This window comes from Mustela nivalis (assembly GCF_964662115.1).
Source record: "Mustela nivalis genome assembly, chromosome: 11".
Classification (NCBI taxonomy): Eukaryota; Metazoa; Chordata; class Mammalia; order Carnivora; family Mustelidae; genus Mustela; species Mustela nivalis.
Window position 1 is genome coordinate 85,156,285 of NC_139030.1, and position 16,737 is coordinate 85,173,021.

A 16,737-nucleotide genomic window follows, 5' to 3' on the forward strand; every position below is an offset into this window, starting at 1 on the left:
GCCAGGTTCTGTGCCCTGAAGGAGGGGCCCGGGGCAGTCCAAGCAGATGGTCTATGAGCTCTCACAGCCAGAAGCTTTCACGAGGGCATAGACATCCTGAGTGAGCTGAATCCTCAGCACGGAACGAGGACGTGCCAGCCGCCCTCTCTGCTCAAAGTAAAAGAATGAGTTAGCACTTCTCTGGTCCCTGACGTGGGCTTGAACTTGTCTGAGAATGAAAGCTTTGGGCAGCTACCCAGGATGGGACCATAATCCCACACAGAAAGCTGCAAGGGAAGGGTCACATGGCGATGAGCCCACAGTTCTCCTTATTAGAAGGGTCCTGCCCCACCTTGCTCGTGCTCACTCACCACACTGCTTCCCATCCAAAGCAGGTAGCAGTGGGGCCTGTCATTCAGGATACCTCTAACCCCATCCGAGTCCCCCAGAGCTGTGCCACTAAAATGGTGCCAGAGTGGGGTCCTGTCTGTTGGTTCCCTCTCCTTCCCCTGTCCTCAGTCGAGCTGCCCAGTGCCCCAGAAGGATTAGGTTAGAGGGTAAGTAAAGAGAAAGTCAGAGGAAACACGGAGGCTGTAAAGGATTCAGGACCAACTCCAAATGTCCCTCATTCTCTGGTTTCTCATTTTCCACTTGAGGACCACCCCCCAACTCTCAGCTACTTGCCCAACAGAGATGACAGACACATCCTGTGTCCAGCGAGGAGCTGAGCTGTCCTGGCTCAGCTCTCCACTTCCCCCCACCCCCCAGGCTCAGAAGGAGCTGTTATCTTGTGGGCTCCCAGCATCCCCCGAACCAAACGGGGAGACCTGCCCACACCAAGGCCCAAAATGGAGCCAAGACACCTGAGCAGGGCTCAGGAAAGGAACAGAGCCCTGCATACAAAGCCTCTCTCCCCCAGGCATCAGAGCACAGGGCCCCTGCCGTCTGGTTTATCATCTGCTCTGCGCTGGTCTATGTTCTAGGTTTTTGCGTTTCACCTTGACTCTCTGTTCCTGGCACAGTTCCTCTGAAATTCCACCTGGACTTGGCCAATGTAAAGGAAAAGGGATTTTTGTCTTCACACAGCCCCAAGGGGCCAAAGGCCCAATGAAGTTAGAGGCTGTCCTGTAGCCAGAGACCAAAGGGGCCAACGAGAATAAAATGCTCAATGACAATCCGGGACATTTCAAAGGGTGCATCTCTTCCCTATAAACACAACAAACAGCCTCACGGAGGTCTGTCCCCTCTCTGCTGACCAACTTCAGAGTTCTAGCTGTTGGCCTGAACACTAGGAGGAGACGGGGGAAGGGGTAAGGAAGAAGCAGGGCCCCCTAAGGTGGGACTGAGGATCCTGGTTGCTCAGAGCCGCCCAGGGCTGTGCAACTCCACGGAACCTCTCTGGAACCACGCCCCACCCTGTGTCTTCCAGGGAAGTATGAACTTTTCCTATGGGGTCTCTGACCTAGAGATCCAGCGGGTCCACCAGATGGCAGTGCGACTCCTGCCCAGAGGGCACAGAGCCGGCAGTGTGCGAGAGTGGCCACCAGGGGGCCACACAGGGACAACCGGCTTCACATCCTTACTGGTTGCCTAGCAACTGTGACGCAACGGGCTCCCAGTTTGCACCCTCTTCAAGGCCTCCCAGGTTATTTCTGGCAGAACAGACTGTTGCACAAGGAGTGGCCTCAGGAATCCCCAAACTGCTACTCTTAAACCGTGAGAATCTAAAATGGTCAGGAGACCCCAAATCCAGCGCCACCCTGGCGTCTAGGGGATTGGGCTACTGTCCCTGCTTCTCGGAATGCCAGGGATCAAGGAAAGAAAACATTTTCCATTTCCTTCTATAGCCTCACAGCCACTGGGGACACTGATTTCTCTAATGGCTAAAGCAAAGTGACCTCATCCCTCACACCTCCCCCACACTCTCCCTTCCAAGCAGGGGCTAGATTAACAGTATGTGACCTTGAGCCAGACCCTGAGCCTCCCGCTCCCCAGCTGTACTTGCGACGACTCAAGGGGTCATGATAACATCCAGCTCTGACCTTCTGTGGTCTTGATTCTCTCCCTTTCCCCCAAGAATACTGTCCTTGCCTCAAACCTCTCCCTGGTTTTGATGACCCTGAAAACAGAATTCTTCCAATTCCAGTTGGATAAGCATGACCAGGCAGACCAAGGGTGGAACCAAGAAAGTGAGGCAGACACAAGACAAGGAGTGTGGTTATAATGAGCTCAAAGTCTGTGCCGGTCTGGTCTGTGAACGGGCCTGGGTGAGCCAAGGTCAGTGCCCGAGGCAGAGTCAGCGGGCCACCCTGGCTGTGGTGTGAGGGGCTCCAGGCACATCTCTGGGTTGGGAGGAGCCCGCTGGCCCCGAGGCTGGGCTCTGCCTGGAGCCCAGGTGTGGATCACTAAGGTGTCACGGTCTCTTGAGGGGCCCGACGGCGGAGGGTCACACAGGCATGTGCAGCTCGTTGTACTCATCCTGGCCGTCCTCGTCAAAGTTAGGCTCAGCATCTTCCGAGTCCAGCTGCAGAAAGGAGAAGGTCGGCAGGGGCAGGGAGGCGGCGCTCGCCCTCCCATTCCCCCAGCAACTCTTCCGGGGCGGGGGACAGTCTAGACCTTCTCGGGCCTCGGGCCTCGCTGTCCGCAGGCTGTCTGCAGGGACCATGAGGGACTGCCCCCGGAAACACTCCCCTCCGGCAAAAACCCTCAGGTCACTGCCCCAGGGACACTCCAGATGATAATAAGAACGACAACAAGTACCTCTTCCCAGCCATCGGGAGCAGTCCTACGCTATACCACACCCCAAGCCCTCCCGCTCTGTGCTTTACCCACACAGGTCTCAATCCTCACCACATGTCTCTAAGGTAGACCCGCCCATTTACACAGCTGGAATGGAGACTTCAGGAACTCTGGGAACTTGCCTCCCGTCTCACAACCAGCAGGGGGCATGGCGGGGGGGGGGGGGGGGGGACTGGAACCCAGGCCTCCCTGAGTCCAGGGCCCTGAGCAGCATCCCTTACCGCCTGAAGCTCCCTGTCCTGGAAGAGCCGGGGCAGAAGACAACGCCTCAGAGGCACCGTGAGCAGCAGCAGGAAGGGGAAGGCGAGGGAGGCGGCCGTGGACTTGACCACCCACAGCAGGGCGATGCAGCTCAGCTGGATGCAGGTGAACAGGTGCATTCGCCACGTCTTCACCTGGGGAGCAGGCCTCTGGTCTCACGGCACAGCGCCCAGCCGGCTCCCACCCACAGCTCCCGGGGTCCCTAAACCTCCATCGTCACGCTGTCCCTCTCCAGCCCCGGCATCCTTGCGACCCCTCCCCAACCCCCCAGCTCCCCACCGCCATGCTGCCCAGCCCTACCTTGGTCACATAGGGCTGCTCAGGATGGTGTTTCGCCGGCATGAGGATGAGCAAAAGACGCTGGGACAGCTGGATCCCCGACAGCGACGTGACCCCCATGTACAGGAAAATCCCAAAGAGCACAGCCAGCGGGATCCGGCGCAGCACCGCCCCCATGACGATGGACAGGCCTGGAGGAGGTGACACAGACTTCCTGACCCCTCGGACAGCCCCCATGAGGATGGACGGGCCTGGTGGAGGGGGACCGGCTGGGCCTCGTCGCTACGCCCGAGAGAAGACAGAGCCGGATGGAGAACCTGGAAAGTGCTCAGGGTAAAGAGGCTCAGAATGCTACAAGGCAGGTTGGGGTGAGAGCGGGCGCAACTGGAGACCCAGAAGGGACCTGAGGCCAGCCCAGGAGAGAGAGCCGACTGACGGGCACCGGGTCCAAGGAGGCAGGTCTGCGGAGCGGGGACTGGGGCCTTGCGAGGTGGGTGCTCTCACCCACGAGGCTGGCGATGAGCACTCCGGTGACCCGCTGCTCCCGCACCTCCTGGATCTGGGGCTTGTCCCCGGGCGCGATGGCAGTGCGCATCACCGTCAGGGCATTCACGTGAGTGACCGAGCGGACAGTGGCGGCCGTGAGCCAGGGCAGCCCGAACAGCCCGCAGAGCCCACCCAGGGAGCCGATCAGCAGCAAGTCTAGGTGGAAGCCGGAGCCCTTAAGCAGCCTCCGGGCCTTCTGGCTGACGATGAGCCTGCAGGACGGGAAGCGGGGCTGGGTGGTGGGGAGGGCAGGCCGGCCACAGGGCCAGGCATGCGCAGCAGGTCCCGCGTTGTCGGGGGTAAGGACCGGCATGGCCTGAAGGGCCCTCCCCGGGATCTGCCAACTTCCTCTTCCAAGCTCCCAAAGTGGTGTTCTCACATCGAAGCAAATTGGAGCTAAAACCTCATACTGTGGATATTTAAAATGCCACAAAAGCCAGACGCCAGATCTCACCACACTGTGGTTTAACCCAAATGAGACGCATGGGAGCATCGCTGGGTGAGAGAGAACAGTGCCAGACTGTGGTGAGGACTGCCAGCGGCCACCCTGCACATGGCAGTGGGGACAGATGGCTCTCCTGTCACAACCCCGGAGGGAAACTGTGCCCCGGGCCATGTGCCCCACCCCTGCCACCAATCCTATTGCCTTCCACTCCTCCCCGGCCTCCCGCACCGAGTCCCCCAGCCCTCTCACGCAGTGATCTGGGTCTCCATGAAGATCAGGATGAGGACCAGCAGGGCAGGGACAGCAGCTGCCACCATCATCCACGGTGGGAAAGGACGGGCACTGCCCAGGGGTGGGATGAACCACGTGCGCTTATGGGGCGACGTCACTGAAAGCCCAGTGGGCACCGTCAGCTTCTGCATGGGGGGAAGGAAGACGGGGTTCAGGGACACAGCCTCCCCATGTTAAGAACCCCATGTAGCAGCTGCTCCCACCAAGCTCTGTGTTCCCAGTACCAAGCCTCCAGGAAACCTGGATGTGAACAGGTTTGGGGGAAATTAGTTTTCCATCTCCCAGAGTCTCTCCAAGGATTTGGTAGCGGACAGAGAATGACATCCTTTCTCCCTGAGCCCCAGGTACAACTGTCCTTTGGCCCCCAGCCCCACACCCGTGCCAGGAGTCTAGGCTAAGGCTCACATATAGCCTCAGACCCCCTGACTGACCTCATCCGCTGAACCGCTCAGCTGTCCCCAGCCCGCCACCCCAGCATGGCCCCAGCAGGTCAGCCCTCCACTAAAAAGGCTGAATTCTGCCTGTGATCATGACCACTATGGCAATGGAGACGTGTCGTGGCCTCCCTCCCAAGACTCGGGTGAGAAGCCCCCGCTGGAGGGAGGCGGGCCCTGCTCACCTGTGTGTAGGTGTCTGTAATCGAGTAATCCACGAGGACCATCACCAGAATGGAAATGGGGATGCCAAAATCCCCAATGATGCGGCGAGCCTTGGGAGTGGCCAGTGCGGGGAAAGGAGCAAAGGCAGAAGTGAGGGTCAGGAGACAAACATGGGGACTTATTACTCCCCACTCTCTCAGGTCTGGAGCCAGAAATCCCCTGACCTGTCCTTCTAAATCCCACAGGTGCCACCCAGCTCAAGACAGCATTCCTGGCCTGGTTAAACTTCGCTGAAGCTTCTGACCCGGAAGGGATGGCACAGATGTGGTTTAGGTTCACGGGTTGACCGGGAGAAGGGAAAAGCGCCCCTCTGGAGCGAAGACTGGCTGTGATGACAGGAACTCCCAGGGGAACCCATGGAGAATCCCCACCCCTTCTCAGCCACGCACCTTGCCTCCCAGGAAGCGGCTGTTCCTGAACTTTCGCAGGAAGAAGGCAATGAGAAAGGTTCCAAGCATGAGGATGAGGGACAGCAGAGCCGTGTTGGGCTGGTTCCTAGGGCCAGGCAGCCCCTCGGTGGGGGGCACAGCACTCCCATTCAGCTCTAGCCCAGCTTCCAAAGCCCCCTCAGGGGGGTAAAATGGCAGCAGTGGGTGCTCCGTGAACACCTGTGGGGGTTACAAGGATGCCCTAGCACTCCCCTGAGCAGGTGACCACAATGTTATCAACTTACTTTCATACCACTGTGAGGGGGAGCGCTGACCCCTCCCACACCTGACCAGGCAACAGGGTCACAGGACATCAAGCTGCATCGCATACACACACACACACACACACACACACACACACGTACACATACTCCTCTACAAAAGGAGCCCCACAGCACTGAGAGTGCCCCCCCACAAGCACATACTGGCTGAATCCTGCTGGGGTTCTAATCTGTACCTTCTGGCTCCGACTCCTTGTCTGGCAGCTCTGACCTTACTCAGGGTGTCCCGCGCCCCCCCCCACACGCCCACACCCAGAGGAGCCCTCCTCCCTGTCCCCTCTGCTCCCAGTGCTCCACGCCGCCCCACTGCCGTGCACCCCTCCCCAGGGTGCTACCCAGCCCCCACCCATGTCCACCCCGAAGACCTCTCTGGATCTCCACCTTGTAGAGCTTGTGGAAGGTCTCGTAGATGAAAATAAGTGAGATGAGGAAGGCGAAGATCTCCTGGGTGAAAGGTGAGATATAGCGGACCAGGAAGCTGCCTTCAGCGGCCACCAGGGCAAGGACAAAGACCACCAGCCAGAGGCCAACCCACACCCGGCCGGTGAGGTACTCCAGGTCCTGGGCTCGGCAGAACTGGAGGCCAGGAGGGAGGTGCGGTTAACCACAGTGGTCTGCCCTAGACATCGGGCCCCATGGGATGGGCTGGAGTGGGGGCGGGCGGGGTGAACTCTAAAGGGGGAGGAGAAGGGAGACTGCAGGGACCCCATTATCTGGGCCGAGAGATGGGACATGAGATCCCTGGGGAGGGGCAGGGGAGGGCTGTCACCTTGAAGAAAGCTTCTTCGAAGACCAGCAATGGCCCTGAGAAGCCAACTACAAGCAGCGGCTGGGCCCCCAGCAGAGAGAAGAGGACGCCGAGCACCGCGGTGGACACAATCAGCTCCGACACACCCATCAGCCCCTCAGTCTTCTCCCCTGGTGCAGGCAAGGGTCAGTGGGAGGGCCCTGGCCTGGCTCCTTCTACCCAGCCCCTCCTCTTCATCTAGCCTACCCTGACCTGGGGACCCAACTACGACAGAGTAGCCTCGTAGGGCAATAGACAGGTCCCACTCCCCCAGCCCCACCCTCCCACCTTCCCCCGTCCACCCCCACCTCCAGTCACAGGCTCCCCGACCCCTTGCACCCTTCCTGCCTCCTCTCACTGTATAGCCCCCCTGCAAAAGTGATGCCTGAGACCCCCTGACCACAGACCTTGCAGGTGACACTGGGTCCCCTGCCCCTCACCTAGCAGCCCCCCGAAGGTGATGGCAGGGCTAAGGGCGGCGAAGTAGATGAAGAGCACAGCTGCCACGCACTGGGAGTGCAGGGCGTCTCGCAGGTCACTGGGGTAGTGTGGGTACCGACGTTTCACATCTCGCACAAGCCCCCCAAACACCGAGCCAGTCCGCAGCAGGGGGTCGTCTTCAGGGGTTGCCTCGGAGCCCCCTAGCTCCACTGACAGCTCTGGGGGGTGCAAGGAGCTGCTGGAGCCCAGACCACCCCCTCCTACTGGGGGGCTCTGGGCTCAATCCTCCCCATCAGGGACTAGAAGCTGGCATACAGGAGTTAGGGCTCATGACCTTAGGAGCTGCAGTGGGCGGGAGGGCGGGGTACGGGCCCCAAAGGGTCTGACCTTTCCCGGGGGCCACATAGCTTCCCTGGGTGGTCATCTCCACTTTGGTCTGTTCACGCTCCCGCCGCTTCCTCAGCAGCTCCCGCTGGAAGGCAGCCACAGAGCGCAGCAGGTCACGGCCCTCCACCTCGGATGGAGGGATCACGATGCTGCCATCCAGGAACTCGCTGATGGCGCTCAGGAGGTCCTGCCGGTCGTCTGCCTGGTAGGCAGCCTCGTGAAACAGCTGGAGGCAGGAGAGGCAAGGACTAAGCATCCAGAGAGCCCCTGGGAGGGCTTCAAGGAGGAGGTGTTAGGCCGTCACCGACCCAGAGGCAAGGTGGGTGTCTGGCCACATACACAGGCCTAGTCCAACTGTCAGAATATTGACTCATGTGGTGCCTGGGTGGCTCAGTGGGTTAAAGCCTCTGCCTTTGGCTCGGGTCATGATCTCAGGGTCCTGGGATCGAGCCCTACATCGGGCTCTCTGCTCAATGCGGAGCCTGCTTCCCCCCCCCTCTCTGCCTGTCTCTCTGCCTACTTGTGATCTCTCTCTCTGTCAAATAAATAAATCTTTTTTAAAAAAAATAAAAAATAAAATAAAATAAAATATTGACTCACGTCCTTACTTGCCCACAATTGGCCACAGCCCTGAAACTCTGAGTGCCTCCTATTCCCCTAGGAGCTTGCAGACTTTTCCACAATGCAACAACTAAATGGGCAACACCAGGCATAGCAGAGGCCCCCAGAATCATTTTGTCCAGAGAGCTCCCACCCGCCCCGGGTTGGTCAGTTAGCATTTTCAACATCGCCCCTGGTTAAAGGACCTTCCTGTCCCAGCTGAGAGAAGCCACAGCAAAAACCAATATATCCAGCCCTCCCTTTCCAGTCTTAGGTCACATCCAAGATTTGGGGATCTGGGCTTTTGTTCTCCCCCTTCAACCACCTCCCCTTCTCACAGTCCCAACCCAGGCTCCCTTTTCTGCCCTTGGCCAACAGCTCCCTCCCTCACCACTCCAGAGTGCTGCCTCTACCCAGAAAGGCCTCCAGGGCCAGGAATGTAGGCAGTGAGTGACAGGAGAAAAAGAGGACCCCGGGGGAACAGGCCTAGAGTCTGCAGGACCCACCTTGTCAGACATGAGGGTGGCAATGGAGCGCCCAAGCTCGTGATAGTCAGTGCTGGTGTGGCTGGGACCCAGCATCACAAAGAGGAAGCGCACAGGCACAGGGACCTCGAGCACAGACTCCAAGAGCACGGCCTCATTCAGGCGCACAAAAGCTGCTGCCGGCTGCTCCAGGAAAGGCACACACCCTGGGGGGAAAGTAAGGCACCGGGCACTGAGCAAAGAAGAGCCCTCCAGGCTGGACCCGGAGAAAAACATCTGGGGCCACCCTGTACAGTTGAGCAGGTGGTGTGCTGCACAAATTAAGCCCAATGTAAAGAAACCCTATTCGTGTATACGTTTGTAAATTTATTATTATTTACGAGTAGAGGAAAAGTTAACAGTGTCCGAGAAGGAGTCCTTCTCTTTAATTCTCACAAAAGTGCTCTGTGGACTAGCGGCAGTCTAAGACAGTGGAAAACCGAACAGGAAGCAGAGAACTGAGAAAGAGCGAGCTGGGGGCGAGACAGGCAATGAGGAAAGGCAGGGATGCACTGGGGGCCTGAACAGGGTTGGAAGGAGCCTGCAGGCCGGAGCGGAGGACAAGCAGAGCGCAGGGGAAGCCCACACGCCCAGGACCCCCTTCCTCCTCACCCACGAGCACAACAGTAGCCTCAGCATCTTCGGGGATCTTCTCCAGCAGCTTCAGGCTTTTTCCCCGGTGACCTTCTCCCCCAGGCATGTGGAGAGGCTTCTGAGGACGCAGAACTGGAATAGGGCTGGGACCCTGACCGGAGGCCGTGGCTGGCCTTCCCATCCCTTGCTCCAGCCCTGGACTCTGCCCTCTGACCCCCCAGAGGGGGGGCCTCTTTTCTCCCTCCCCAGCCAGGAAAGGGATTGTCTGTGATGCACCCCATACCGAGAGGAGACTGTTCAGGCTGTCGACCCCCACCCCAAGCTGCCCGCCACCACCTCTACCTTGTCTTGTTGAAATGGGTCCCCTGGGTCTGCCATATCACCCCATTTAACCTCCTGGTTCTGTAGGGCAGGGGCCCTCATGCATGTCTCCTACAGGTCCCCCCACATCCCCCACAGGGTACCAGCCATCCAACCTCCCTAACCCACTCCCGGAAGCCAGTGGCGGCCTCCAGAGAAACCAGAAGCCCCCACAGTCCCCCAGCCCAGGTCCGAGCAAGGCGACTGACCTCCTTGGCATCAGGGTCATGAGGCCAGAGTGGGGCTGGCTCCCCCACATCATCAGCCATGGTGGGCACTGCACCATCAGGGCCGTGGCTGGGGGGCGGGTGATGATTCCCTAGGACGGAGTTCACGCTGGAACTGGATGGGTTTCGGGGAAAGAAGCCAGTGTCCTTGTCATCGTTGGGATGGCTGTGAAGAGGGCAGAGGAGCAAGGCCGGTTAGGGAGAGAGGCAGAGAAACGGGAGGGTCAGGGCCTCCGCCCCTCCTCCCTCCGTGGAAGGAAGAACTTTCTAATGGCTGGTCCTGTCCGAGAGTGAAAGAGTAATAAGCTCCCCATCACTGGGGTTATTCAAGCAGAGGCTAGAAAACCGCACAGGAGAGTCCATGATCCTGGAAGAGCACAGGCACAAGAATGCCCCGACCGAGGCCCCCCACACTGGCACCTGTGTTTCAGTAAGAGGGTACGCAGGACGCTGGCCCTGTCCTCCGGACGGATCTGGTCAGACACGATCATGGTCTCCACCACGAGATGGGCGATCCCCGGCAGAGTGGTCTGTTCCAGGTCCAGGAGGGCAGCTCCTGGGGGGATAGGTGGGGGAGGGTCCCATCAGAGAGAAAAAGCCACCCCTGTCGCCTTGCTCCCCAAGGGCAGGCAGACATGCCGGGTGACCCAGCCCTCAGTGCACACAGCAGGTACTCAGTGACACCTGGCCCCAACGAGCCAGACACAGGGATGTGCAGAGGGAACCTGGAGCGAACCAGGGAGGGGAGTCGCTGGTTAGTGTTGGGCGCGGGGACGGGAGCCTAGAGCAGCACAGCCTGGCCCCTCCAGCTCACGGCTACACAGGGGCTCGGACTCCCCATCTCCAAGGTGGCAGCCAGACCTTGCCTGGACACAGGCCCCCGGAGAGCAGCATCCCCCAAGCTGGACAGCCTGCTGCTAGCCGAACTCCATGGCCGGCGAAGAGGGCACACAGCCCAGGGCCAGGCCTGCAGGGTCCCTACCGTGGGCGATGGTCCTCCGGAGTTCCAGAAGGCTGCGGAAGGAGAGCGAGGCCACGTGAGGCTTCCCCCAGCGCTCTGTTTCTTCTTCCACATCCTCCTCAAACTTGATCCAGCGCGCCGTCTCCCGCCAGTGGGGCTCCTGGCTGCGGTCCAGCGTCAGCTCGTTCAGCTCCACGAACACCTGAGTGAGGCAGGAGCCCAGGGTGAGGGTCTGCGGCCCACGGGGGGGGGGGGGGGGGGGGTGGGGTAGGGGAAGGAGAGGAAGGCCGGAAACGGAGGCCCAGCCCTCAGGCCCCTGTACCTCATGAGGCCTCCGATCCAGCTTCTTCTTCTTCTTCTTCCTGCGCAGGATTGGGGCCAAGCCCCCCGGGCTGCCCCTCCCGGCCTGCGTCCGAGAGGGCTTCTTCACCAGGTGCCGCCGCACACCAGGGTTGTCCTCCAGCCGGTGACCTACAGGCCAGGCAGGCTTGGTGGTCCTGGGGGTCCAGCTCAGGACCTCATGGTCAGAGCCAGCCCTCCAGCCCCCTGCCCTGGCCAGCCAGGGGCCATGTCCACACAACCGCATAAGCCGGCACAGGCGTGTCACAGACAAAGACACACAGGCCCAGAGAAGGAGAATGACAATTCCATAGGAACAGAGGGGACCACTGGCTAAGCCACTGTAAGAAGGCAAATCCCAACTCGGTCCAAACCCGGGTTGCCCAACCTCCCCCATGGCCACTGCCTCTCATTCCAGAGCACCAGGACCTACATGAAGTCACCAGGCCCCCAGTCCTTTCCCTATGCCCTCTCTTGACACCCAGGTCTCCCCCACAGGTACACATCTGGCTGACTCAAGCTGAGCTCTTGCCCTTCCTCCCTGCTTGCCCCTTCCAGGCCAGCAGCCACAGAGAGCCACCGCTTACTCACAGGCTGGTTCCCCGGCCATGGGGCTCAGCTGGCCCTGGAGGGATTCACACAGATCACCGTCCTCAAGGTCCAGCACCAACATTTCTAAGTCCTCTGAGGCCAGCGAGTCTCGAGGGCTGGGGGCCGGGGCCATCCAAAGGCCCTGGCCCTCCGTGTCCCCAGGCCCAGGGCTCAGTGCCCTGTTGGGCTCTGTGACCTCCTCCAGCAGGCTCATCGTTCTCCCGGTGGCTGAGCCCTTGGCCACTGCTCCACCCCCTAAGCCCTGGCTCTCCTAAAAGGTGGGAGCCTGGATCAGTGGTCTTTGTTCAACCCAAGCCTCCAGACTCCCCACAGCCCTGGGCTGGCTCCCTGCTGCTTCCAACCCCCACCCTGAGTCTGTAAACACGCCCTCCCCTGACCCCCCCACCCCCACCCCACTGCTGCCATCGGATTGTTCCTGTCCCTGTCCTCAGGCCCTGGCAACTTTCCATGACGTACTGAGCTCAGAGCCCTCCCCACCAACCCCCGCCCACACACTGTGCTTCCAAGGGGGAGGGAGGTGGGGTCAGTGATGCCCCCAGCCTGGGCACAGAGCCCTGTGAGTGATGACAGGTGGCACAGAAACCAGGGCACTGATAAGATGGAAGGAATGTGCCACAATCACAGCCAGGCCCCGCCGAGGGTGGTGCGACAAGTCAGGGGACCCCGATGTGGGGAGAAGCAGGACCCAGAAGAGTGGCTCACCCTCAAGGGGCCTGGCGTGAAGACGACAAAAAGAGTTTGCGCTGAGAAGAGGAGCCCTGGGGGGAGGGGGACATAATGTCTGCAAAGGTCACGTGGAAGGAGGGGTTGCCTTATTCAGGGGGTGACTCAGAGGACAAAATCAGGACAGAAGGGCAGAGGTGTCACGAAGGGAAATCTCAGCTCTGGCAACCAGAGAGGTGGCTTGGTGAGGTAGTGAGCTCCCTGTCCCTAGCCACATTCCAGCAGACAGGGATACTGCAGAAGAGACTCAGCACTGGGTTGGGGAGAACACAGAGCTTCTCCTAGGTTCCCCACCTGTGGAGCGCCCATGGGGGTAGGCCAGGGGGGCTGCCACTGCCACAGTGTGTCACTCACTCTTCATGTCATCCAGGTCCGCGGAGCCCAGCATCTGGGCCTCTGCCTCGTCAGTGGGCACCTGCTGCTCCGGGCCACCTGGGGTGCCCAGGGCACTGCCTGGGCACAGCCGCTCCCGCAGGTCATAGCTGGCCGACGGGCTCCACGGCCGGCTCTTCTCCCCAGCGACTCGGGAGACCCGGGCCCGGGGGCTTGAGGAGCTGAGGAGGCACCATGGCAGCCTTGGACTTGACAGGGAACCACGGTGGAGATGGGCCAGGTTAGGGGGTTCCTTTGTCCTCCCCCAGCTTGGGGTGGGGCCTGGAATAGCCCCCTGGGTGCTAGACACAGACTCCTTCTGGACAGAGAAGGAAGCTGACCTCTACCTCCCTGTCCCCATCGCACCGCCCCACCCCCACTTCCTGTCTGTCTTCCACTTTTATCCCTGTCCTCCTCTCTAATGACCCCTTGTCTCTTCTCCTTGTCAACCCTATGGACAGAGACAGGACGAACCCCTCCCCCCTTCCTCTGTTCCCTCTCCTCAACTCCCCTCTTCTTCTCCAGGGTCAGAGCTGGGGACAGTCGCCAGGGTCAGAAGGGAGCCTGGGACCTGCTCTGGGCTGGAGGCCAGTACCTGACTGACTGCTGGGGGCTCTTGTCAGAGCAAGGGCCCACCGAGGACAGAGGCTTGGTGACGGCAGCCCTCCCAGAGAGCCCAGGACTGTCATCCTCATCACTTCCAATGGAGAACTGTGGACAAAGCAGCGTGCCCTGGGTTCCTGCACCGGGGCTCAGCCCCCAACCGCCCCCCACCCCTCTGCCTCCCCAGGCAGCCCCGGCCCCCTCTGCAGCATCCTCTTCTCCCCGCTGCACCCCTCCCTGAGGACTCAGCCCTCCTTCAGGAACAGACCCCTACCTTCGCTTTCTGTGGGGACCCTGAGGGCGGGGGTTCCACAGGTTCTGCCTCAGATTCCCCTTCCTCTTCCTCCTCCTCTTCCTCTTCCTCCTCCTCCGCTCCAGCTCCCCCCTCCTCCTGGATGGGAGGGGTCCCCTCCGAGGGGGGAGCCGAGGTTTTCTCCTTCTTCCTCTTCCTCCTGCTCTGCCGGGCAGAGGTGGGGGGCAGTCGCCGCAGCTTGTGGGGTGGAGGCAGGCGCGCCGAGAGCGGGTGGTGGGTGTGGTGGGATGTGTGCCGGTGAACTGGGGGTGCAGGAGAGCCGGTTGGGGGGCCCCCACGGCAGAAGCGGGCCCCCTCACCACCCTAGGGGCACACACCTTATTCTAGCTCAGGGCCTCAAACAAGGGCACCCTAGAACTTCCTCGAGAGCCAGCTCCCCCCAACACCTGTGTCCGTGTCCTGCCATTGGTAAGGCCTGGTAGAGTGGGGGAACGGGAGTCAAGGAGAGGGCGGGCTGTGAAATGGGGCTGGGGGACACGGGAAGACACGATACAGCAAGGGGGGGAGGCAGAGTCAGAAGAGCTGAGGGAGGTGAGGAGGCAGAGAGAAGAGGGCAGGGCCGGAGGGACAGCAGAGCCTTGGTGAAGATGAAGGTCACCGAGGGAGGCCTCGGGCCCATCTCCCTATGTCTCCCTCTGCGTCTGGGGCCCGGCTCCCCAGGAGGGTGGACAGGCGATGGGTGAGTGAGGCAGGATGACTTAACATGGCATGGTGGCCCAGCACAGCGTCCCGCACAGCGTCCAGCACAAGATGGCACTGGGTGACCAAGCCAGTGGTGAACACGGTGATGGTGGCAATGAAGGTGATGGTGGTGAGGGCGGCCACACTAGGGGGCCCCGGGCTACCCACACTCAAAGTCCCGCTCGCTGTAGCTGCGGCTGGGCTTCTCAGGGTCCCAGGCCGGGGGCTTGCTGATGAGGTCCCCAAACCTGCTCACAGCCAAGGTCTTGCCCAAGTCATCGTCCTCCTCCTCCAGGTCTGGACTCAGAGGGGGCTCCTCCAAGGGCACACGGACCTGCAGGCTCAGACAGCCTCTTCTAAGAAGGACCCTTGACCCCAGAACGCCCCACATCCACCCCAACTCCAAACCCTGGCTGAGGGTGGAGAAGACCAGCGGCCTCCATCTTCAACAATCCCCTCTCCCTGTGCCCCAGCCTTGGGTCAGCCTCCCAGGACCCTAGAGCTTGGGGGGAAAGGAGGCAAGAGAACTGAAAAAATACCGAAAGGCCCTCCCTTTCCCCATCCCCTCTAACCCAGCTCCATCCCCGGATGTGGGGGTCCCAAGGTCGGCCAGAGGACTCCCCTCTCCTCCTTGGGGTCCCTCCTTCCTCTTCTCCCACCTCCGCGCGCGGCAGTCACCTGGGGTAGGGGGGAGGCGCCCCCGGGCGGCGGGATCACTCCGTTGGCCATGGCCGGGGAGGCAGCTCGGGAGCCTCTCGCTCACTGAGGGACGCGTGACCGGGTTGAGAAGAAGGGGGCGCTGCGGGGGCCTAATGGGGAGCCCTGGGGGAGAAGGCGGGGTCAGGAGCCTCGCGCCGCCGCCCTCTCCCCCTCGAGCCCGATCATCCGCCTGCCCAGGCGAGGCCCCGCCACGCCCGCGACACCCCGGGGCCCCGGCCCTGGCCCGCCGCGCCCCAGCCCCGCCCTGCGGTACCTCGGGGCTCCGGAGCGTGCGGGGCCTGCGCCGGCCGCCGCGCCCCATCTCCCTCCCGCGCGTGCTCGGGGGCCTGGCGCCGCGCAGGGCCGCACGGCCGGGGGGTCGCCCACGGCGGCGGCAAGCCGGGCCAGCCGGGCGGACGCAGGCGCCGGAGCCCGCAGCCCGGGGCTCCACCTCCTCGCGCCTGGCTCCGCAGCTCCGCCGCCGCCGCCGCCGCCAGGCCGCACAATGGGAGCGGGCGGGCCGTGACTCACTCCGCCCCGGCCGGCCCGGCCCCCACGCGCGGGACCCCGCAGGACCCCCACCCCTCACCCCTGCCCAGAGCCCCTTCCCCAGGGCGCCCCACGCAGGGCTGGGGCGGGTGCACGGCCCCACATTCCCACAATCCCCAGGTCGCTCTCCCGCTTTGCTTTTAGTCTCCCCTCCCTCCCCTCGGGAGTCCTGGAGGCGACCCCCAGCCCACACAAGCCCCTCCAACCTTGGGAACGGAGCTCACAGACACCGTAAAGCACCCACCACCTGCCCCTTTCGTCCCAATATGGGCTCAGATGCCTGGTTTCTGCCACCAGCCACCACCCAACATTTGACCTTGGCACATTACCTCCCCTCCGGGTTTCCCCCTCCGTGGCCCAAGGAACCTGGAGTAGGAGTGTTCCAGGGTTCCATCCGGCTCTAAGATTCTGTAGCTCAGTTTCCACGTCTCCTCTCCCCTCCTCCACTCCCTGGGATCACATCTCCTTTTCCAAGGGCAAAGGTCTCTGGAAGGACTTGCTGGATCCCAATTTGATCTTCTGGTGTCTGGCTGAAAACTGGGCACCTAGCACAAGGCTACATCCATTACAGCCCCCAATCTGCGTGCTGAAGCCAGGTCCCTGAATCCTTGGGAAGACAGAGAGGATGTGGGGGCAGAACTGCGGAGGGAGGTAATGGGCAGAAGAAGGTGAGCCAGCCAGCTCCAGAGAGGGAAACCCACGCCTGCAGAGAGGGGTGTGGGGGACAGACAGGGTGCTGGACATGATGGACCCCTCTGTGTGGGAAGGAGGTTTAGCCCTTTGACGTGTAATAGACCCTCTCCCACCCCTACCCTCATCTGGATCTCAGCTCAGCCCAAAGGATTTCTACCTTCAAAGCCACATACGAGGAGAGGGGAGAGCAGGTGGCAGGTCTGTGAACACTCACCGCCTTGGCTGGACCCTCCCCACACTCATCTCAGCCTTCCCCCAACAGACACGCAGAGAGACTTACCACCCCACCACAGTCACAGCTGGG

General features: G+C 61.4%; 1 protein-coding gene across 6 annotated transcripts; it reads right to left on the reverse strand.

The window, feature by feature from the left end:
* Nucleotides 1-2,180: 2,180 nt before the first annotated feature.
* Nucleotides 2,181-16,325, reverse strand: SLC4A3 (solute carrier family 4 member 3). Of its 6 annotated transcripts, none has more exons than XM_082691460.1 (23): nucleotides 16,070-16,325; nucleotides 15,171-15,314; nucleotides 14,661-14,826; nucleotides 13,773-14,053; nucleotides 13,491-13,606; nucleotides 12,878-13,104; nucleotides 11,172-11,320; nucleotides 10,871-11,051; nucleotides 10,309-10,444; nucleotides 9,871-10,054; nucleotides 9,320-9,419; nucleotides 8,690-8,874; nucleotides 7,584-7,809; nucleotides 7,196-7,414; nucleotides 6,738-6,886; nucleotides 6,350-6,544; nucleotides 5,649-5,867; nucleotides 5,220-5,309; nucleotides 4,559-4,725; nucleotides 3,823-4,076; nucleotides 3,340-3,509; nucleotides 3,000-3,173; nucleotides 2,181-2,503 (listed from the first exon to the last, which is right to left on the reverse strand). In XM_082691460.1, exons 2-23 carry the CDS (start codon nucleotides 15,219-15,221, stop codon nucleotides 2,426-2,428), a joined length of 3,717 nt encoding a protein of 1,238 aa, XP_082547586.1. In that variant the 5' UTR covers nucleotides 15,222-15,314; nucleotides 16,070-16,325; the 3' UTR covers nucleotides 2,181-2,425. The 6 variants fall into 6 exon arrangements, with proteins under 6 accessions (XP_082547586.1, XP_082547588.1, XP_082547585.1 ...); XM_082691462.1 differs by lacking the exon at nucleotides 16,070-16,325 and adding an exon at nucleotides 15,466-15,674 and having other exon boundaries at nucleotides 6,350-6,412; XM_082691459.1 differs by lacking the exon at nucleotides 16,070-16,325 and adding an exon at nucleotides 15,466-15,673.
* Nucleotides 16,326-16,737: the final 412 nt, after the last annotated feature.